General features: G+C 36.8%; 1 protein-coding gene across 2 annotated transcripts in view; it reads right to left on the reverse strand.

Moving 5' to 3' along the window:
* The window catches only part of LOC137616447 (muscle M-line assembly protein unc-89-like), a 185177-nt gene that overhangs the window by 20059 nt on the left and 139824 nt on the right, over positions 1-25294 (reverse strand). For both annotated transcript variants that reach the window (XM_068346200.1, XM_068346201.1), the window contains exons 3-8: positions 15588-15831; positions 15000-15203; positions 12747-12926; positions 11503-12201; positions 8878-8994; positions 3504-3623 (exon numbers count right to left, since the gene is read on the reverse strand). In XM_068346200.1, coding sequence (XP_068202301.1) covers positions 3504-3623; positions 8878-8994; positions 11503-12201; positions 12747-12926; positions 15000-15203; positions 15588-15831 — 1564 coding nt within the window. The remainder of the gene's footprint in view (positions 1-3503; positions 3624-8877; positions 8995-11502; positions 12202-12746; positions 12927-14999; positions 15204-15587; positions 15832-25294) is intronic.

Below are 25294 nucleotides of genomic sequence, written 5' to 3' on the forward strand. Positions count from 1 at the left end.
ATCGCTCGCCATTCATTCCTATTTCTAGCACGCTCTCTTGCCTCTCTCACATCTATCCTCCTATCACCCAGAGCTTTCTTCACTCCATCCATCCACCCAAACCTTGGCCTTCCTCTTGTACTTCTCCCATCAACTCTTGCATTCATCACCTTCTTTAGCAGACAGCCATTTTCCATTCTCTCAACATGGCCAAACCACCTCAACACATTCATATCCACTCTAGCTGCTAACTCATTTCTTACACCTGTTCTCACTCTCACCACTTCGTTCCTAACCCTATCTACTTGAGATACACCAGCCATACTCCTTAGACACTTCATCTCAAACACATTCAATTTCTGTCTCTCCGTCACTTTTATTCCCCACAACTCCGATCCATACATCACAGTTGGTACAATCCCTTTCTCATATAGAACTCTCTTTACATTCATGCCCAACCCTCTATTTTTTACTACTCCCTTAACTGCCCCCAACACTTTGCAACCTTCATTGACTCTCTGACGTACATCTGCTTCCACTCCACCATTTGCTGCAACAACAGACCCCAAGTACTTAAACTGATCCACTTCCTCAAGTAACTCTCCATTCAACATGACATTCAACCTTGCACCACCTTCCCTTCTCGTACATCTCATAACCTTACTCTTATCCCACATTAACTCTCAACTTCCTTCTCTCACACACTTCCAAATTCTGTCACTAATCGGTCAAGCTTCTCTTCTGTGTCTGCAACCAGTACAGTATCATCCGCAAACAACAACTGATTTACCTCCCATTCATGGTCATTCTCGTCTACCAGTTTTAATCCTCGTCCAAGCACTCGAGCATTCACCTCTCTCACCACTCCATCAACATACAAGTTAAACAACCACGGTGACATCACACATCCCTGTCTCAGCCCCACACTCACCGGAAACCAATCACTCACTTCATTTCCTATCCTAACGCATGCTTTACTACCTTTGTAGAAACTTTTCACTGCTTGCAACAACTTTCCACCAACTCCATATAACCTCATCACATTCCACATTGCTTCCCTATCAACTCTATCATACGCTTTCTCCAGATCCATAAACGCAACATACACCTCCTTACCTTTTGCTAAATATTTCTCGCATATCTGCCTTACTGTAAAAATCTGATTCATACAACCCCTACCTCTTCTAAAACCACCCTGTATTTCTAAGATTGCATTCTCTGTTTTATCCTTGATCCTATTAATCATTACTCTACCATACACTTTTCCAACTACGCTTAACAAACTAACACCTCTTGAATTACAACACTCATGCACATCTCCCTTACCCTTATATAGTGGTACAATACATGCACAAACCCAATCTACTGGTACCGTTGACAACACAAAACACATATTAAACAATCTCACCAACCATTCAAGTACAGTCACACCCCCTTCCCTCAACATCTCAGCTCTCACACCATCCATACCAGACGCTTTTCTTACTCTCGTTTCATCTAGTGCTCTCCTCACTTCATCTATTGTAATCTCTCTCTCATTCTCATCTCCCATCACTGGCACCTCAACACCTGCAACAGCAATTATATCTGCCTCCCTATTATCCTCAACATTCAGTAAACTTTCAAAATATTCCGCCCATCTTTTCCTTGCCTCCTCTCCTTTTAGCAACCTTCCATTTCTATCTTTCACTCTCTCTTCAATTCTTGAGCCAGCCTTCCTTACTCTCTTCACTTCTTTCCAAAACTTCTTCTTATTCTCTTCATATGAATGACCCAATCCTTGACCCCACCTCAGGTCAGCTGCCCTCTTTGCCTCACGTACCTTGCGCTTTACTTCCACATTTTTCTCTTCATATTTTTCATACTTCTCTACACTATTACTCTGCAGCTATTCTTCAAAAGCCCTCTTTTTCTCTTCCACTTTTACCTTCACTCCTTAATTCCACCATTCACTGCCCTTCCTCATGCTGCCTCCAACAACCTTCTTGCCACACACATCACTTGCAATCACAACAAAATTTTCTTTTACTAACTTCCACTCCTCCTCTAAATTGCCAGTTTCTCTTACTTTCACTTCGTCATATGTCATTTTCAACCTTTCCTTATATTTATTTTACCCCCGGTTTTATTAGCTCTTCAACCCTCACTAGCTCCCTTTTACATTCACCTACTCTATTCCCCCACTCTTTTGTTACAAATAATTTTCCTTCCACCAAAAAATGATCAGACATACCGTTAGCCATACCACTAAACACGTGCACGTCTTTCAATCTTCCAAACATTCTTTTAGTTATCAACACATAATCCATTAATGCCATTTCTACTACTCTTCCATTTGCCACTCTTACCCAAGTATACTTATTTTTATCTTTCTTTTTGAAAAAGCTATTAATTATCACCATCTCTTGCTCAACACACATATCCACCAGTCTCTCACCACTCTCATTTTCACCTGGTACGCCATACTTCCCAATGACACCTTCTACCTCTCCAGCGCTCACTCTAGCATTTAAATCACCCATGACAACTACATAATTCCTTCTACCCAGTCCTTCTACACACCTAGTTAATTCATTCCAGAACTCATTCCGCTCTTCTTCACTTTTCTCACTACCTGGCCCATACGCACTGACAAACGCCCAACATTCCCTACCCAACCTAACCCTTACCCACATTAACCTAGATGATATCTCCTTCCATTCCACTACTTTGCCTGTCATCCATTCACTCAGCAATAAAGCCACACCCTCTCTCGCTCTTCCCCTTTCAATCCCAGACACTCTACCAGACATTTCACCAAACATCACTATATATACAGTTTATATATATATATATATATATATATATATATATATATATATATATAAACTGTATATATATATATATATATATATATATATATATATATATATATATTTATATATAGTATAATGATTTTCTTATTAATTTCGACACTTCTTTCCCTCTAACTTTATAATATTATTTCTTTTCACAAATAAGTTTTTATCATTAAATTGAAGAAATGAATGTTTCAATATAACAATAATAATTACCATCGTTATTATTATTTTAGAGAATAATATATGAGTAATGAAGCAGTGTCACCTACATTTTTTTACTACTCACACCGGGGGAATTAACTCCAGAACTCTGCTTGAAATACATTCGTAGAAAATGAGAATGAATGCATTCCAATTAGTAGCTTTAGTTGGATTTTGTGAAGGGAAACTGAAATGACGCCTAGATCGCTTTTGAACTTTGAATCCCCAACCATGGTTTTATTACAATTAAATTTGTATGTTCTTTGTAGAAAGTCAAACGTATTTATGGTCAAATCTCGCATGAGTATAGTGATGGCTAAAAAGAATAACAATATGGAGTTATAATAACAGTGTAGACTTAAATGAACAATAACAATGTAGTTATAACAGTATGACCCTGAACACTGTGTATTAATGGTAAACAAAATATGTCAATGAACAAGCAAAGACAAACAAATAATGTAACCAAGGGAATCAACCTACCGCCGGAGGACGACTGACTTTCTTCGGGGCACCAGGCGGGGGTTTGCATCCCCTCTGGTGGACCTGGAGGCGCTCGGGGAAGAAGGTGCGGCCGCACCACTCGCAGGGCACCAGCGCTGCCTGCATTGTAAGGGCGCAGAGAAGAGAGATGGACAGAGGGATTACTTTCAATAATATAGTAATATCAAACATATAGATAAATGAAAAATAATTGAGAAAATAACTAAAATGGAGAAAAGTGTGATAAGTAATTAAATAATTAACATGGTATCAGACCATAGAGACCCGTTGCGAGCCGGAATGGGTCACAATGAGGACATAAGTCTATCGAAGTTAGTAAGGAAATGAATAAAGAAAGAAATAGACATGCACAAATGATTAGAGGCACTCCCATTGACCTTGATGACGACTAATCAGTGTCAGAGATTTTTTTAACATCTGGGTATAATGATAAAAGTAAGGGCGGTCATAATAGACTCAGACAAGGGAAAGAAAGCACTCGAATATGGTGGCAAAATGGGAGCGTGGATAATAACAACAACAATAATAATAATAATAATAATAATAATAATAATAATAATAATAATAAAACTGGTTTAAAATCAAAACAAACTGAAAGACAAATCATGTTGCAATGCGTTCAAGTCACTCGTAGGTTTAGCTTACACCTACGTGAGATGGATGGATGGCTGTCCCCTGTAATGTAAAAGGTTAAGAAAAATACTGCCAATGACGTCATCGTGAAACTTGATTACCTTGGAGAAAGAGAAGCTCCTAAAGATAAATACAACATTCCATAAACAGCCCCAAGACGACAACTCCAAGTAATAAAAAGTATAAGCTAACTGACTTTTTAAAAGTACAGTAAGTCGATAAACTAAACATTTTTTTAAATTACTTAATATGGAAAACTGATTTATTTAAGATTCTTATTCTACCTAAGTAGAATGGAGGATTTAGAATCTATTCTCCACTAATATAAATACTAATTAACTGCTTATCATTTGATAAATTCTACAAAATTAAGCACACAAAAAATGTATTTTCTAATTTGGATGTTTTCATATTTTTGCATTTCTCTTCTAATCAGGCCTTCCGCAACGTTATAAATCATTATTCTTTAGTTGTTTTTATACGAATATGCAGAGCTAAAAGAAAACACATTAGAACACAGGGCAATAAACTAATGAAAATCATGTAAAGACGACGCACCAACATCAATCGTGGATATGTCTGCTTACTGTGCAAGTTACCTCAAAGGAAATAAGTAAATGCATGGAAATATTCTTTTTGTTGCAAAATACCACAACATCCATCTGTAATAACTTGAACTCATTTGTGGTTTTGCATTAATACTCTCCATAAATCTGATGGGGACTGATTTATTTACTAACTAAATGAGAAAAATCACAATTCTGGAGTCTGTCTGATCTGTTGAAGCCTAAGCGTCTGACGCAGGGATTCCCAGCGTTTTTTTTCCTCTACACCATGGGAATTTTTATAAATTCCTCTATACTCCTAAAATTGATTATGAAACCGAGAAACAATGAAACTGATATTGTGATGTGATTCTAAACTACAATTTCAATGCAAATTACCGATTTCTCATTACTGGCTATTCTCTCAGATCCAATGTACCCCCTGAAGAGTAAAAATGTACCACTGGGGCTACATCTACCCCAGGCTGGGAACCTCTGGTCTAACGATTAAACATTATTGACATTTGTTTATTCAAATGTTCTTTGTATTAAATCTTTTCCTTAGGTATTATAGATTGAGGATATGATCTAGCCTTTCAAAACTACACACAAATATGATTCTTTTAATTGCCTAGTAAAATTTCGTCCAACATTATATATATATATATATATATATATATATATATATATATATATATACATACATATATATATATATACATACATATATATATATATATATATATATATATATATATATATATACATGTGTACACGGCTATCTAGTTGTAACTGAGTACTGTACTACAATTAACCCCGCCTAGATATCTATTTAATTTGTCTCTGTCTCCGAATAAAATAACGGGGAAATCACTGAGGCAATTTTCACAATATGCTTTAAAAGATTTAATACATTCCGGGAAATAACTAAGAATATCATTTTATTCATTCGAGTTACTTTATAAGATGTGGTTATAACTATTTCCTGGAAGAATATCAAAAAGTGGGGAGGGGTTCTTGTTGTTAGCGAAAAAAACAAAGGTTTTAAATTTAAAGGGCACTCATGAATGGCAAAGGAAAGGGATAGTGACATTGCCCTAGCTAGCAGGACAATGCCCTAGAGACTGACCATATATACATATAATCAGGGCTGTGGTGGCCTAGTGGTAGCGTCCTTGCCTGGTGATTGCCAGACTAGGGTTTGAGTCCCACTCAGACTCGTTAGTTCATTTGGTCCCTGCAACCTCACCGCTTTTGTGAGCTAAGGATGTAGGGTTTGGGGGAGCCTATAGGTCTATCTGCTGAGTCATCAGCAGCCATTGTTGGCCCTCCTTGGTTCTAGCTTGGGTGGAGAGGAGGCTTGTGCGCTGATCATATGTAATATGGTCAGTCTCTAGGGCATTGTCCCGCTTGATAGGGCAATGTCACTGTCCCTTGCCTCTGCCATTCATGAACGGCCTTTAAACCTTTAAACCAAGCCTCCTCTACACCTAAGCTAAGACCAGGGAGGACCAGGCAATGGGTGCTGATGATTCAGCAGGTAGACCAATAGGTTGCAGACATTACAAGAAACTATCGAGCTTGACCAGAACTCGAACCCCAGTCCGATGAATGCCAGGTAGGGACGTTTCAAATGGGCCATTAGATACTACAGTAACTGTGCCACGACAATAAATTCCCTCACACCACAATGGAGGCCTGACTCACTTTGCACATTTAAACCTTTTCAAGCTAAAGAAAGGAGATAAAAGAAGATAAGCAAAGGCATGCGGGCGAAAAATAATAGCATTTTGATAAATCACACAGATGAAAACTGCAAAATGGAACAAAATCACTCACGTAAGCCACCTCTAAATAAAACGAATAAATGAATTCATGGAAATATATAAAACTTTCCAAAGAATAACATTAATAATAAAAAAGCCACCTCTAAGAAAAGGCAGATTTGATAAAGGCAATATAAAAGTGTATAATAAGAAATATACAAATTCATAAAAATCTTTCTCGGAAATAAATCATTGAATTCTTTCCAAAAACTGCTTTCATTTCTACATTTCTCAAAGTAAGTGGTATGAAACAGCTTTAAGAAATAGTTGTCAATTCGTGATTTTAAAAGTAATCAATAACAGCAATGATGTGACGTATGTGTTATTTATTGTCTTTACTTACTAATAGAATAAAAGCAGTCTCTGTAAAGCATATCTGAAAAAACATTGTGCCCTGAAAACAAGGAAGTTAGTGTAAATATATCTGCAAATAAAATGCGAAATAATGAAGCCTTGGCCAAACACTTGCCAGTTTCAGTCTTGCATAATCTTAAAACATTCTCGTTAAGTTGAATAATTTAAAATTCAATCCACTGAATATAACTCTGCTGAATACTTATTACTTTCAAATAAAGTCGGTATTGAATTCTATTGCTTCCAAATGCAGATCTGCAATAGAGTTTGCAATGATGTTGGTTAATAATTTTATGGGATTCTTTCAAATAATTTTGCTGATGATTCGAAACCTGGTACTAAGGCTTTCCTCATAGTTTTATTTAATCGTTTATCTCTTAAACATCTATTCAACATTGTCATTCATCTTATTTCCCTTAGAATATTGCTATATTTCTTTTATAGTTTTATTCGTAAGTTTTCGGCCTCGTGACATTCTACCTTTCAAACCAGTAACGCAATTTGGCTTTGAATAATAATAATAATAATAATAATAATAATAATAATAATAATAATAATAATAATAATAATAATAATAACAAAACAGGCTGAGGTGGCAAGACGGAAACTGGCAACAACAACTGTAAGCGTGATTCCCATTCCAACTGGAATGAACTTCTGACCCAGAAGTCCTGGACTGAGACATCATCGTTATCCTCAACGACCAGATCTTCTTCTTCTTCCTGTGGTTTTGGAATCCTGAGTTTCGGCACAGCTGCTTCTCTTCTATCGGGTCCTTTCTCGTCGACCTGAGTCATATAGTTTTATTTTCATCAACCATTCTTTCTAAATGATAATTTTCAGTAAAATCAAGCTAATGTAAATTTGCTAAATATATTCGCGTCCTTAAATACATGGTATACCTGTTATCGCTACTTGTACACTCTTAATAAAATGGCAGTGAATATCAAGATAATACATTTTCAATTTTTTTATGACATTATTTAACCCTTATTCTTTCTCTAAATCAACTAGCAGTACCTGATCTTTTTCATTGCGAGCCGAACGACCTTCTTGGCCCCAGAGCTTATCCATTAAGGACCACGCAAGCATGCATCCATTAATACATCCAATAAAAGTTTGATATAACAATACAACTGTAACACTTGGATGAGAAGCTACGTGACGTCACAACATCAAATACATTTGAATTGTCACTTTTGTTTTGGTATCTCAGACCGTATTCTTAGGTTCCATTTGAAAGTCACCCAGTACAGTAGATTACATTCCTCAATAATGAAAAAATTATTGAGAGTTTAATATAGCCGTGAAAATAACAGAAATTAATGTAAATTTCAAAGCCCCCAAAATTGAGCTTTCTTACTTCTGTAAAGACACCTTCCTAACACACACACACACACACACACACACACACATATATATATATATATATATATATATATATATATGTGTGTGTGTGTGCGTGTGTGTGCGCGTGTGTGCATATATACATGTATGTATAGTGATTATTCATGCCCATATACACGCATATATATATATACAGTATATATATATATATATATATATATATATATATATATAAATATACATATATATATATATATATATATATATACATATATATACATATATATATATACATATATATATATATATATATATATATATATATATATATTTATATATATGTGTGGATATAATTTATATTTACATATATATGGAGTATATAAATAAATATATATATGCACTGTATATACATATATATGTGTGTCTGCCTGTGTGTGTAGGTTAGTTCAGTGTCTTTGCGTAAATCCGCCACCACCAGCCATAGAGAGACTCTGCTAAAGGAATCATCTCCAAATCCTAAGAGGCAGTCTTGCAGTACCACACACGGGCGAAGATGGTCAACGGGACATTCTCCTTCAAGAGACACCCCTTTCCAACCTAACTTCATGCCCCGACATTTCCTACAAGGTCAAGGATAAAAGGACTCACCTGCGAGGACTCCCAGGCAAACTGGTTCCACTCCTCCTGGGTCAGCGGATGGTCGGGGGGCTCCGGTACGGGGCGCTGGTGTTGGGGGGGAAGACGGTCGTTTTCCCTCTTCCATTTCTGATGGGATTAACATGGAATCAAGGAGAGAGAGAGAGAGAGAGAGAGAGAGAGAGAGAGAGAGAGAGAGAGAGAGAGAGAGAGAGAGAGAGAGAGAGAGATAGAGTGTGATTATCACTGCATGGATAAAAAAAAAAAACTACAAATTTATTCTATTCGTTTGTTAATTCCGTCAGTAAGGTTATTTATTAGTAAGTTTCTGTTTATTTTATCTACCACCGGATACCTCAGGAAATTAAATATAGATTTGTGCGCCATAGGATATGGAATTTGGATTTTGTAGCAGCCCTAATTTCCCCCCCACCCCCTTTTTGAGACGGAAAGATGTCAACCAAGGTTACCAGTATTTCCCCCTATCATTTGATTTTGAAATTTAATTCAATATTGTTCAGTTTTATATCTCGTACTTGATTATAGTAAATAAATTACTTTTTCAGTAAAATAAAAATTCGCATATCAAAAGGGGAAAAATGTACAGACAAAGAAGAATTAACCACCATTGCCCAAGAAATAAGTTTTCGTACGTAGACTTTGCGATCAACACATGAAGGGGTCAACAAACCCTACGCTATTTCCATCCACAATTCGCTACCTTGCATTAGCCACTGTTATCCCGTCATCTACAGCGGAATGTGTGCGTGTCTTAGGCAATCATAGCACAGTATACTCACGAACATAACACGAGTTTTTTTCCCGATTGTTAAAAGTAACATCCTTAGATTAATCAAAGAGTATTCACAAAAGTTTGCCAAAGACGAATTCAGAAGAATGAAATTTGTGTAAAGATACACTACTATGATTCATTTAGGTTTAGAGGAGTAACTTTATTTAAAGCAGTGTTGCCATTGATCAATACGAGGCATTCTGTGAAGTTGGCTCGGCTCAGTGCGCTTGCTCAACGTTATTTGTCGAACTGTAAGGCCGGATACTATAGTTATGTCTTTTCCTCACCGCATGCATGCACACGCGTGCAGAGAGGCATATGCACACATTCACAAACATAAACACAAATGAGTCTGCCTCATTTCTTGGTATAACAATTATCTACAGTAGTTAGTCTTGTATCTAGATGTGTATCTTGGATGTACGCCACTGTAATTAATAGTAATTAAACAGTTACAGCACTGACAAAGAAACATTCTATTCTAATGGTGCGCCAAAGACTTTCTTACTTAATAAAGGTGACGTGAAGTTATTAATTATACTTATGTAAAATCTAATAATGAAAACTCTTGCATCAGTGAAAACCTGATTAAACATATGAACAAGTCTTATTAATCACTTGAATAATTACTGATATTACCACGAAAAAAACACACGCAATAAATGCAATACACACTGTCAGAGACCACGTGCGCTACAAAACATGTAGAGGGTAGATATCTACAGATTTATTTCGTATATATCTGGAAATCTAATTAATGTATCCTTTGCCTATAGTATATGCCTCAACAAAATCTTATAAATATCCATCAACAAGTTTCTGAAATATATTGTGGAAAATAAAAAGAAGTTAACGCATAACTTCCGTACAAACTCAATGTCGAAGATAAGGATCACACCTGATGCATTTCTATATCCCATTATGCATTCACACGACTCTCTTTTATGACCTTCATTCTACTATCTAATGGTCATAAAGTGGACCTATCTAATAAAGGATGAAAACAAGTAATCGCAGTGTCAACGCTTCCACGAAGGTCACGTGAGAATCTTTGACCGTTATCTAGGAATGCAAGATTGGTTCAAATACATTTGGTAATGGAAATATCGACCAATTAAATAATCATTATAATCTTGTAAAGATCTTCCTGTAAACCCCATAAATGATCTTGAATTAGAAATTAGAGGCTACTGATTAGAGTTATGGCATGTTCATTTTTTTTCATATTTTTTACAGTGGAAGAATTAAGATTCCAGGGAGTTAAACTCGAGCTATATTAAAAAAAAAAGGATTACCCTGTCTCTAAGTGATGCTGAATCTTGGAAATGTGTATATTTTTTCTTCTGGAAACACACATAAATGCGGAGAGTTCCGTACTCTGTGTCAATGGCATGAAAGGCTATAATTAAGAAAAGGCTGACTAACAAATTCGGGATTTATCAGTACCTTTTGATAAACAAAGTCTGACAGGTGCAACGAGATTAATGAAGTGTTGGAAAAGTGCCCCAACGTCCTAAATAATATAAAAAGTAGAAAGAGCAATCAGAGGTTTCAGACCTCCGCCAATGAAGATTGTCAACAGTTTACTCAAGTCTACGGTCCAAGCTCTCCATCTTTCATATATTTTTCCATAAATTAATCTACTGTGTCTGTATGATATAAATCCTGGAACTGGGTGGTGATCCGTCACCGCCAAAATCTAATCACTTGGAACAAAGTTGTAAGTTAGGTCCTTTCTGACATATCCTGAATTTTTCATCAAAATTCGTCCGAAACTTTTTGAGTTGGGCACGTGACAAACAAACAAACAGATAGAGGTGAAAACACACCTCAGTTTCTCTTACCTCAAGGCACTGTGGCGTATGTATCTTCAAAGACCTGCTGCCGAACTCCCGCCCACAAATGTAGCAGACTAAGGTGGGCACCGCCCCCATGCGTGGGGCGTTCTTGGAATCCTTCATCTTGTTATCGTTATCATCATTACCTGGATTAGATCGGCGATCACTGTTCTCCTCGACCTTCTTTATAACTCGAGGATTGAGTGCAACCCTACTGGAATCCTCCTTCGCGTTGGTGCGCCTGTTTTCTTTGCCATTTTTTCTGTTGATCGGTGGGCTGTTACTCTCCGTGGCATTGCCTCTCGGAGTCAGCATTGCCTCACTTTCGAATATTTCCACATTGAAGTTTTTGTCTCCTTTAGCAATGGAAGCCTTTTGTTTGAGGATGAATTTCTTGAGTCCCGTTGATTCTTCGGGCTTTGCCTCGCTGTCTTTCTTCGAAGGCTTTGGGGAGCCCTCGACACTCTTCGACTTGTTATTGGCATCGTGGGAGGCCTTCAACCTGTTCTTCTTCTTCGGGTTCTTCTTGTCCTCATCCAGACTCCTACTTTTGTACTTGAGAGCCGTGGGTTTCATGACGACCAGCTTGCCAGCCTTGGTCCTCTTATCTTCGGGCTTGGCCTTAAACTTCTGGATGTGGAGGGGGTGGCTGTGGAAACGCTCAGGATTCTGTTCTTTCCCGCAGGTTTGGCAGGGTATTGGGATCTGCAACGATTGTGCAAAATCATTCATTAGGTTGCTTAAATAAAATAGGTTTTCAACATGCAAGTTAAAAAAACCTGGTAAAACTTGAATAACCAAAAGATAATCACATTTATTTCAAGAGGGTATCAGACTAATTTGAAGGTCTATGTGAATATGATAATGAGAAAACACAAATTTGTTTTTTTTATCAAACCTCTTGTAAATTATAAACAATATAAGGTTCAACTTTAACTAACCAGTTATTTATTAGATATCAGTTCAAATTCTTAATAATAAATATGAAAGATAATCACATGACAACAAAACATGCTATAACCACAATGAAACAATAAAATCTGCGAAAAAAAATATTATTCTTTTAGTTTGTCTTAAAATTTTCTAAGAGGGAAAAGGTTAGAACCACCAAAGAACCTTAAAAAAACATGAAAACTACACCTTTCCCAAATACATGCAAACCTACATACACCCATAGCAAACACATATATATACTAAGTATACATATATATATACAGTTATATAAGCTCCATATCACCCTTTTTCACTACCTTAATCTTATGCTTAGGACCTGTGAAAACTTCTTCTAGCGGCCTCCGACGTCCCCTCGGAATGAAGCTTCTAAGGGAAGAAGTCTTCTTGGAAGGGCGGAAGGAATTCTGGGAGGTAATCACTGGCACTGCGATGTGTCTGGACGGCCGAGGAAGCCGCATGGTGGTCGGACGGTTTATCTAAGCAAACCAAATGAAATTAGAAACTTGGGGTATCCCAGGAGCATATTAGCGAAGTCTAGAAGGGTTTGTCCCTGGGACAAAAGTAGAGTCAATCACAGCATGATCTCATTCAAAGGAGGCAAGTATTGGCAGTCCTTAATAATGACCCACGCGGATGGCGTGCGCAGCACATCCATGTACTGATTGGCAGAACAATAGAGTAATGAGATTATGTTTAATTGTGATCGATGTGAGCCACGGAAGGGCAAAAACCATTAGGGGGGCATGATTTAAAGTGACCTGTCAAGCGAAAACAAGGAGTACGGGGTAGGCGAGGATATCCTGAGTTGGCAATCCTGGCCTCTGCTAAGCGAGCTCTCGCTGTGATTGGCTCTAATTTCGTCCCAGGACACGGACTACCACACTTCGTTAAATGCACCCCGGGACGTTAGCCACTGGCCTGATGATCAGATTTTACCACCAAGGAATTATTTTGTGATTTCCATCCCTAACAAATGTGCTTAAGGTTTATGTTTTATATACACTGTATATATACATGTATATATGATTGTATGTATGGCTATACAACTATGTTTAAATATATAATTATTTCTAATCTACTTGTGTGATAGTGGCGAGATGACTGGTGTAACTCTTAGGGTTCTGATACAAGAATTAAATTGCCCATGAAAACTTCATTTAAGTAAATCTGAAATGAAAATATTCTAGGTCTTGAAATTTAGAAATGGGAGTCATGTTCGGAGATGAACTAGCTGACATAAGTCTCTTTTTATAGTTTATTTATGAAATCTCTATTTTAATGTTGTAACTGTTCTTGAAATGTGTTATATTAATTGTTCATTACTTCTCTTGAATTTCATTTATTTCCTTATTTCCTTTCCTCACTGCTTTTCCAACTGCTTTACCAACTAGGGTTGTAGCTTAGCTGATAATAATAATAATAATAATAATAATAATAATAATAATAATAATAATAATAATAGACTTTAATTAACTTTTGGAAATACAAAATCAACTGGAACGGTAGCTAAACTCTTTTGCAGAGAGTAATTTCCATTCTTTTTTATAAGTATGGACATCTATTATGCGATACAATAATAGTGTTTGTCCTAAGGTGAATTAAATAAGATTTCATAAAAAAGGGTATGGAGCTTGAGTGTGAGAAGTTATCATGATGGGGTGGGATCAAATGGCAAAGAAGGCCTGGTTCATGTCACACTAATTCTACTATGACAGAAAATCTATAATTCTTTCTTAAAAATTCAATATCATACCATAATCTATTAACATAAAGTATGATTTAAAAAAAAATTCCGTCAGGTAAGTTCAATCTCTAATTCATCTAGTCGGGAAAACTAATTTGGGTATTACATTTACCAAGTTAGCATTGGTAAAAAAAAAAAAAAAAAAAAAAAAAAAAAAAATGCAGGTGAGAATGTATCGATAGCCCTTTAACTTAGCATAAATTTCATACTGGAATCATGTTTATTTAGTTAACTTCAACAACACTATCACAGTTCAAAGGATTCTCTATGCCTCATAACATTTCATCCAACCTTACACATAAAGTGTTCAGCATACCTTGCTGTTATAATTGGTAGTAATGAATTTCGTGGTCTCTGTTTTCTGAAAAATGAACCAACCCTTGCCATATTAATGGAAAAAACAGAAACGCACATGTCTGAGTTTTGCAAATGGGTACATGTCCAAAGTTAACCACCAGGCTTGCCTCTTTACTTTGTTATGGAATGTCTAAACTAAATATATATATATATATATATATATATATATATATATATATATATATATATATGTGTATATATATATATATATATATATATATATATATATATATATATATATATATATATATATATATATATATATATATATATATATATACAGTATATATATATATATACCTGTAATATGAAACAACCCGAGGTAGCGGAAAATGTGCAAACAACATGCATTCATAAAAAACGCTAGATACGTGTGATATATCTATCATCTTCAGATCCTTTACGATTTCAATTCGGAAGATCCTCACTTGGCCCACCGAACACCTACCCTCCGATTCTCGGACTCAGAGTCCCCCGAAGTGGCATCGTCCTCAAAGGGACTCTTGCTCTCTAGTGAGGAGGGCGTGGAGGACGAGGTGAAATCGCTGGAGTAATCGCTGCTGGAACCCGCCGGAGGATTCAACACTTCGTCCAGCATCTCTCGTGTCAAGACGCTCATATCCACCCGGTCTCTTAAGCTCATGTCTAGAACCTGATGGGGCGAGGCCATGCGGGGTTAACGGGCTATTAATGAGCGAGTCTAGGATAGGAATAGGAAGCTTTGCATCAGATGTTAATATGGGAAGCTCACTATGTTGTTAATGGTTACACACAACGTTGCATTTTAGTCTACAAACTACAGAATGTTACTCTGAATTATTGTTAATAAGATACTGTATATTAATGGATTAACATTACTGATGAGATGTTTAACCTACAAACTACAGAATGTCAATCAGAACTATTCTTAAAAACACATATTTACGGGTTAATTTCTTATAAATAAGAGAAACTATACCATCACTTAAGAGTACATCAGTCTAAGCAACACATTCTAAACAGAAGCCAAAACAAACTGAATAGAAATTGTAAAAACCTTCGGCTTCACAAGAGTAGCTGTGCTGGGGCGATCCCTCTTGGCGCCCTCAGTGAAAGAAGCCGATCTCGGACGTCCCTCAGGACGGCGGGGTTTGGGATTCTTCGGATGGGACCAGGAGGTGCTTAATTCGTCAGGGTCATCGGTGGACTCGAACGCAATCGTGGGAGACATGGCAGTTTCCGATTGCGCCACCCGCAGCGGATGCCCCGCCGGAGGCGAAGGGGTTCTCTCCCGCCGATTTCTGAAAAGGAATATTATTACATTTATTATTATTATCATTATTACAAGCTAAGCTACAAACCTAGTTGGAAAAGCAGGATGCTAAAAGCCCGAGGGCGCTAACAGGGAAAATTTGCCCAGTGAGGAAAGGAAACAAGGAAATAAATAAAATACAATACAAGAGAGAGGTAATGGACAATCAATATAATATATTTTAAGAACATTAACAGCATTAGAATATATGTTTCATAAGTAAACTATAAAAACTATAGAAATAGGGCGGGATATGAATAAACGTTTATTATAATACCTAGTATACGCGACCTGTCAAAAATGATGGATAATATTTAGATAGATATGCACGTACACGCACACACAGAGATCCAAAGCTTCCTACCCCTCCCTCTTTCCTAACTATCTTTCGGGGTACTCCCTCTCACCACGGTATGACTAATCCTCTCCCTTTACCCGAAGGACGGTGAGAGACAGAGTAGTCATATGTTTGGCAGTGCCGTTCATTGTGGCAGGAAAGATATGTACACACACACACACACACACACATATATATATATATATATATATATATATATATATATATATATACTGTGCATATTCCCTTTCTGAAAGGGGATAACTTAACGGGTTGAAAGGCTTTGCGTATCGCCATGATAAGCAAAGCTGTACTAGTCGGGGCCACCCACACCAGGTTGGTTTGATGTGAACGATCAGACTAAAGTCTCATATCATCACCTGCAGTGGTAAGCGTGTGGTGATGAAAATGACCGAACCTTAGACATGACTAAGAACATGTCTGAGACGTTTGCCTGCAGTGGACTAGAAACTGCTACATTTGTTGTTGTTGATATATATATATATATATATATATATATATATATATATATATATATAAAGCCGCAAGACGGAACGAGATTACTGTCTTTATATCAACGACTGACCACTGAAAACCATTTCGCTATCAAATCTACTCATTCTAAGCGGGCAGCATAATTACAGAGCCCATATCTGGCCATAGTGCCAGGCAATCTGGAACTACAAAAGAAGAAAACTTCTAGAAGGACAATCCAAAATCAAACCATTGTTCACTAGTCTTGGGTAGTGTCATAGCCTCTGTACCTAGGTCTTTCAGTCTTGGGGTAGAGTTCTCTTTCTTGAGGGTACACTCGGGCACACTATTCTATCTTAGCCTGTATTTCTCTTCTTCTTGTTTTGTTAAAGTTTTTATAGTTTATATATAAAATATTTTAACTGTTAATTACTTTCCTTGTAGTTTCCTTATTTCCTTTTCTCATTGAGCCATTTTCTTTGTTGGAGCCCTCGGGCTTATAGCATTCTGCTTTTCCAACCAGGGTTATGGCTTAGCAAGTAATAATAATAATAATAATAATAATAATAATAATAATAATAATAATAATAATAATAACTGCTTTCTATACCTACGTTTGAAGAATCATAATCACCACATCGCTCCCCCCTAAACACTGTAATGTTCACTATCATCTTTCATATGATCCTGCATTTCCAAGATATTAATGCCATTCCACCAGTTAAATTTCAGTTTTACTATTGTCCTTCCTGCTAAACTTCAAAGCTATACAACCCCTTCGTCCTGAATTCTATCGGGTTAACAAGACCACCTCAAAATAATGAAGTCTGTGATTTTTTATGGACCTATTTTTATTATATATTCTTCGTATCATTGCATTTGTAACCTTGTTCAACATTGTTATTCCCCATATGCTACACACACATTTACTGTCAACAGCATCTATTGTAGTTTTTTCCTTCATCTTCAACAGCCCTGCTATAGATGAGATTTGGCTACCGGCCCTTTGTATATAGCCATTATGGCTCCATAAACAGTATTTTTTCTCTTCCAGACCATTTGTAGAGATCCTGTTACATATTTTGCTTCGTTTATATGGTGCCTCAAATTCACCCTTATCTCTTCAACATCAATTGCATTTTACCAGTTATTTCCGATGGGAATCAACCGCTTCCAAACTCCACCTTCCATATCTCCAACTTCTTGGCTTCCATTCAATTTCAATTAATATTCTTGTTATCATTTAGACCTACTTATTCATTGTATAGGTATGTGACACAGTGAAGTCATCCTAGATTTGACAATACAAAAAAGCAATTATGATCTCATCTGCTTTGTATTATGATAGATCCACCTTTGAAAAACTATAATATACATATATATATATATATATATATATATAGTACAGGTTATGGAACGATATTCACGTATCTATATAAAAAAAAATCATGTACATGTACGCACACCCATACACAACCTAATCTATGCCCTTACCATTACATATACGACTTTATGTCCATAAACGCATTTTGTGACTATCTTACACAAAGGGCAATTCATTTGCATAAAACCTACTATGAATGACTCGCAATCACATTTCGTTTTCGTACTGATAATAGAAACAGCAAGATAGTGGAGCGTCAATGTCAGCGAACAACTGAGAAGAAGAAGAATCAGAAAGTAAACAAACCGTCGATCGAAGAGCTTTCGTGACATCACAAAAGGCGGTGACGTCACACGCCTTGCCAAAGGCTCTTGATTTAGCTATTGCATTACCAGTTGGCCTCTCTCCACTTTGAGTCTTAAGCTTTAATGAGCACAAAACCAACAATGAGATTTGTAAATTATTGTTGCAGATTAATGAAGACGGAAAGTGAAGTGCATTTTCGAGCAGTTGTAGAATTCTAGTTCGTAACCATAGCAACGTTAGGCAAGCACTGAATGTGCACGAGCAGTAGTCCAGTTACGTAGTCATGAAAAATTGATGTGCCATACAATATATCACCATCGTACCGTATACAAGATAAATACACACACATAGCAATTTGGGAAACTATTGTAAATCAATATCTGAATGTAACAATGATGATGAACCGTAACTTCACTGACAGTGTGGTTTCTACACCAGGACGAAAGAATAACTGACTAGACAGACTATTTCCTTTGCTCTGTCGGTTGGAAAGTGTGATACTGAAACACATGGAAAGTCTTTTACCGTAATCACTACACTGCGCGTTTCAGATAAAACATTTTCACCTTCATTGCTGTACATCTTGCTGTTTAATTTTATTGTCATATTTCCATTAATTTATCTGTTTCATTTGCAATCGTCAGGGAACCATAACAGAATACTGTACACACACACAACACACACACACACACACACACACACACACATATATATATATATATATATATATATATATATATATATACATATTATATACAGGTAGATAGAGCAAACGTCAAAAAATGGAATTAAAAAAAATGCAGAACAGATATAAAGATATGGAATAATCAAGCCTGCCCCTCAAAAGTAGATATGTTATTTCAAAGGGGAAATACTAAAGCCACCATAGATGGAAAGGTATACACGCTACCATCAGTTAATTGAAGGTAACGCAAAACCAATTACAACCAAAATGACGTTTTTCTTTAGAAAACGCCGTTCGTTTAAGCACGATCAGAAAATATGCATTGCACATAAAATATATTTCTAAAAGAAAATCTATCACAAACAGGTGTAACAGAAATGAAATTATTGTACTTTTATTTAATTGTGTCTGAATGAATCTGCATTATAACGAAGGAAAGGATGTTATGCACATCTTTGTTCGTATGTATTTGCATACATACATGTATTCTAAATATTACACCTTAGCCTATTAAACACTTATTAATAATAGAAAGATATTATTAATAATAGTTGCTGGGAAAATTTGATGATAAAAACACTGCATGAGATATGATGGTATTTTGCTGAGCTATATCCTCATAAAAATAAATAATGCAATGCTGAATATTCCTTTTACTGATAGAAATTCAAAAGAAATTAACATTCCTATTTTAGTGTTTTGTTTTATTGTTGATTACTTCTTTTGTAGTTTATTTCCCTATTTCTTTTTCTCACTGGGCTATTTTCCCTGTTGGAGCCCTTGGGATTATAGCACACTGCTTTTCCAAGTAGGGTTGTAGATTAGCAAGTAATAATAATAATAATAATAATAATAATAATAATAATAATAATAATAATAATAATAATAATAATAATAATAATATTGCACAGATCTGTAAAAAGTATTCAGCTTTGAAATTTCCTTTCTAGTTTTGTTTTCTCGAACTCGTATTATTAGTCTGTAAGAGGCAAGATAATCTTTATCTAAGAGGTTAAGCATCACTTCTTTTCATTTTTAATTTATTTGTTTGGACTGAAATAGAGTATTGAAAAAAAAACAGGATATCAAAATTGAAAAAAAAAAAATTTTTTTTTAAAGTTCGGGCGACACTACCTTTCAAGATCAAACCTCGGATTCGTTACCAGTCTCTATTATGTAAGTCTAATTGTTTATTCATCCTTATACATGTCTGTTTGTCTGTCTATCTATGCAGGATCTCACTAAGATAGTATTAATTGCAAGGTTACTCAGCCATTCTAGACAAGATAAAGTGATAAGAAGGTTCAAAACTAAATTCGTGTTAAGGATAACAAGAAAGTATAACCCAGAAGACTTTTGTCCTTCAGAGATGGGTATCATCACGTGGCGTCCTTCCGAACTCGTGACCTTGTGAAAAGGTTTACTAAACACGACACAAACACGAACGAGACGATAAACAAGGCCTATGGAAAACACGAACTCTTATATGATTATTATCTAAGGTCAAAATCTAAACGAAATTGAAGGCTGAAATTCAGTGTGTAGTGGGTGGCCGTGTGGCGACCATCGATTCCCAGTCGTCTATGTAACAGAACGGCTGCAATTGAGATCTGAGTAGGTTTACAACGTGACCTTTCAAGGTCCCTTGAGATTTGATAAGATTATCAAAGGTCACGTAAAACAATTTCAAAATCGAGGCTATGACGCAACTCTCCTTTTCTTTAGTAAGGTATTCAAGATTATGTAGAAGACTGCAATTTCACTTTATGTTATCATCAAATTAGAATTCACTCATTTATGGACAAAAATGGAATGTTAAAATTTGCATAAAATAGAAATAAAAATATTATCAATTCAAACGCTATTTGCCGTTATCTTCGTCGTTTGAAAAGCAATTTCTGTGTCAATTGTGTTTCATTATAGTTATTACGTTAAGAAAAAAAGTATTATAATTATAAGAGTACTCAGATTTTTACACCGTAAACAAAGTCAAATTTATATCAAAATACACAATTAGCATGATGATGATAATAATAATAATAATAATAATAATAATAATAATAATAATAATAATAATAATAATAACAATTGAAAAAAAAGAAATAATAATAATAATAATAATAATAATAATAATATTAATAACAATAATGGAACATAGAGCCTTGTTGTAAGGATTTTAAAAAGTATATTACAATAATAAAGAACTTGTCACTTTCAATGAATACTGTCCCCTTGCTCAGCTTACTGCTTTCATGTTAGGTATTTCAATAAACTCACCTTAGTAAAAGCTAATAAATACCAGATGTCCTGAGTGAGATTTGAGACAGCACCCAAGTATCTAATAACGTACAAATGGAATACAAATAACTGATGGTAATGAAATTTGAATAAATTCATTTATGCAGATATAACTTATAATATATATGATATGAATTAAATCAAGTTATTTATGCATATATAACTTATAATGAAGCCAAGTCTGAGAGAAATAAAACACGAATCTACTTTCTGATGTAGATGCGATTGATAATGTTCCTTTTTTCATGTCCTCAGAGGCAAGTCGGTGATAAAATCTTGCAAATTTGTGTTGATCAATAAAACGATTAAAACCATCTTTTCACCTTTTCTAACATTCCTGCTCAAGACAAATAACAATCTGAATCCGATTTGGAAATGCACCGGTATTCCAAATTTCTCCTATCAGAGAGACTAAGAATCGTTTGGAGTTCTGATAGGAAAGCATTCAATTTACCTATTGATGAAAAAAAACAATTTGGAGTCGAACAACGAGTTGGGAGAATTTTGAAGACTACTTCAGATTTGGTCCTTCAATAATCTCTACTTCTGTGCAGTTTCCGCCTTATTCTGCACAATCTTTATTTTTGGTTCTTCAACATTATGGGCTATACATACTCATTTCAAATCCGCACAATCGTAAACTGATCAACAAATAATAACTAGTTCTCCTTTTCGGATACTTTGTTTCTTCTCTCCCGTTCTCCTTCCTATCTCCCTCTTCTTCCTGGATTGTCTGTCCGAATCCTTTCAAATAAATCAGTTATTAGTCTTCAAGATTCGTTTTTTGCTCTTCATGACTACCTTCCTGATTCCACTTGTCGTTGATTCCTTTCTTCTTAGATGAAAGAAGTCTTCAAAACCAGAATCTTGAAGACTTCTTTCTCTCTATGAAGAAGAAGAAGTCTTCAAAAGCAGAATCTTGGAGACTTCTTCTTCCTCATGGAAAGAAAGAAGAAGTCTTCAAGATTCCTGTTTTGCTTTTCATGGTTGCCTTCCTGATTCCACTTGTCGTTGATCCCTTTCTTCTTACAAGAAAGAAGTCTTCAAAACAAGAATCTTGAAGACTTCTTCTTTCTCTCCATGAGGGAGAAGAAGTCTTCAAAACCAGAATCTTGAAGACATCTTCTTCCTCATGGAGAGAAAGAAGAAGTCTTTCAGATTCTTGATTTGCTTTTCATGACTGCCTTCCTGATTCCCCTTGTCGTTGATCCTTTTCTTCTTACAAGAAAGAAGTCTTCAAAACAAGAATCTTGAAGACTTCTCCTTTCTTTCCATGAGGAAGAAGAAGTCTTCAAAGCAAGAATCTTGAAGACTTCTTCTTCCTCATGGAGAGAAAGAAGTCTTCAAGATTCTTGTTTTGCTTCTCATGACTGCCTTCCTGATTCCACCCTTCATGTTTTTTTAAAAATAAGCTAGATACAGGTACTCTCTATTGTTGGCTGGGCGGGGCTCCCCACTTCCTGCTAGCCCAGAGGGCCTCCCCCTCCCGCTGGCAGGGCGGGGCTCCCACCTTCCCGCTGGCAGGACGGAGCTCCCCCCTTTCCCGCTGGCAGGGCGGGGCTCCCCCTTCCCACTGGCAGGGCGGGGCTCCCCCCTTCCCACTGGCAGGGCAGGGCTCCCCCCCTTCCCGCTGGCAGGGCGGGGCTCCCCCCTTCCCGCTGGCAGGGCGTGGCTCCCCCCTTCCCGCTGGCAGGGCGGGGCTCCCCCCTTCCCGCTGGCAGAGGAGGGCTCCCCCCTTCCCGCTGGCAGGGCGGGGCTCCCCCCTTCCCGCTGGCAGGGCGGGGCTCCCCCCTTCCCGCTGGCAGGGCAGGGCTCCGCCCTTCTCGCTGGCAGGGCGGGGCTTCCCCCTTCCCGCTGGCAGGGGGGGCTCCCCCTTCCCGCTGGCATTGCGGGGCTGCCACCTTCCCGCTGGAAGGGCGGGGCTCCCCCCTTCCCGCTGGCAGGTCGGGGCTCCCCCCTTTCCGCTGGCAGGGCAGGGCTCCCCCCCTTCCCGCTGGCAAGGCAGGGCTCCCCCCTTCCTGCTGGCAGGGCGGGGCTCCCCCCTTCCCGCTGGCAGGGAGGGGCTCCCCCCTTCCCACTGGCAGGGCGGGGCTCCCCCTTCCCGCCGGCAGGGCGGGGCTCCCCCCCTCCCGCTGGCAGGCCAGGGCTCCCTCCTTCCCACTGGCAGGGCGGGGCTCCCCCTTCTCACTGGCAGGGCGGGGCTCCCCCCTTCCTGCTGGCTAGGCGGGGCTAATTGCAGGTATACACACAAAAATAAATATGAAGGCGAAAGAGCAAATATAATAGAAAAGTTGGATTTTTTAATGGCAGAATTCCTGGAAATGAAGAAAAGAACATCATATCAGAACAGGAAGGAAGCATGGGAGAATCCATATTATTACCAATATTAAATAATGGGGATGAAACACAAACCATAATAGTGATGAATGCACAGGGTTTAGTCAAGAGTAACTCTAAAAGGAAAATAGAGTTCTTAGAAGAACTAACCCAAATTGAAAAAATAGATATATTAAATATAAGTGAAACATGGTATTCCCAAGAGACTGGCAGTGATGACCAGATAAAGGGTTTCCAAACTTATAGATCAGACAGAACAAATAGGAATCAAGGGGGAACCGCAATATATGGAAGAGAAATAAATCAAGGAAAAGTCTGTGAAAAATACAGCAACACAGAATGTGAATTGATTGCGGTAGAATTTGAATTTGAAAAACTAGTGAATAATGTAGTTTACAGACCCCCAAATACTAAGGAGTTTGACATAATAATAGAAAAAATAGATGATATATGTGGAAACCATAAAGACTGGAATATACTCCTATCCGGAGATTTTAACTTTCCTTTCGTGGATTGGAAAGAACGGATAGAAGAAAGTTGTTGTATGTATACATATAAAAAAGAGAGTAATAGTAGCGCAGAAGATAAGAGGCAATTTGAAAAGCTTCAAGATATGCTATTAGAACATAATATGCAACAAATAAACCACATTCCAACAAGAAAGGAAAATGTCCTAGATCTAGTATTTGTGAATGAGGTGAATCATTTTAAAGAAATAATAGTGTATAACACGGGAATTTTAGACCACAATGTCATAGAATTAATAGTCCATTCTAAAGCAAGTGATCACAGAATTAATCAAAGCACAAAACGTTGGGAAGGATCTGGAAAATATAATTTTTATAGTAAGAATATAAAATGGTCAGAAATAAATGAAGAACTGAACAAAGAATGGAAAAATGTATTTGTAAGTGATAATATACAGGTAAATACGGATATACTGTACAAAATACTGGGGAAAATTTTTGAAAAATATGTACCGAAAAAAAAAAAATAAACAAAAGACATGCATACCAAGAGACAGAAGGATCTTATTTCAGAAAATTAGAAAGTGGAAGAAAAATCTTGCAAAAGAAAAAAATGTCTGGAAAATGATGGAAATAAAATGTAAGATAGAAAATGCAGAACAAAAGATTATACAGTCGAAAGAAAATGAAAAAAGGGACTTAGAAGAAAGGACACTTCAAAATATAAAGAAAAAAAAACCCAAAGTACTTTACCCCTATGCAAAAAAGATGAATAAAGGGAGATTAGAAATAGGCCCTCTAAGAATTGAAGGACGGCTAACGAATGAAAAAAAGGAAATATGCAACATATTAGCAGAAAAATATAAGAGTGAGTTCACGCCAAGAATTGCGAATGAGAATAATGAAACAGAAATGAGAGAAGAAAATGTTGAATATCTAACGGATATAGATATTAATGAAGCAGATATTGTCAAGGCTATAAACGAAATTAAAAATGGATCGGCAGCCGGACCAGATGGAGTTCCAGCGATTTTGTTAAAAAAAACTGCAAACACTATCGTGAAGCCGCTTGCAATACTGCTAAGACAAAGTGTAGATATGAGCGAGATATATGTTAAACATAAATTAGCTTATATAACCCCTATCTTCAAAAGTGGATCAAGA

The sequence above is a fragment of the Palaemon carinicauda genome, chromosome 22 (assembly GCF_036898095.1).
Source record: "Palaemon carinicauda isolate YSFRI2023 chromosome 22, ASM3689809v2, whole genome shotgun sequence".
Lineage (NCBI taxonomy): Eukaryota > Metazoa > Arthropoda > Malacostraca > Decapoda > Palaemonidae > Palaemon > Palaemon carinicauda.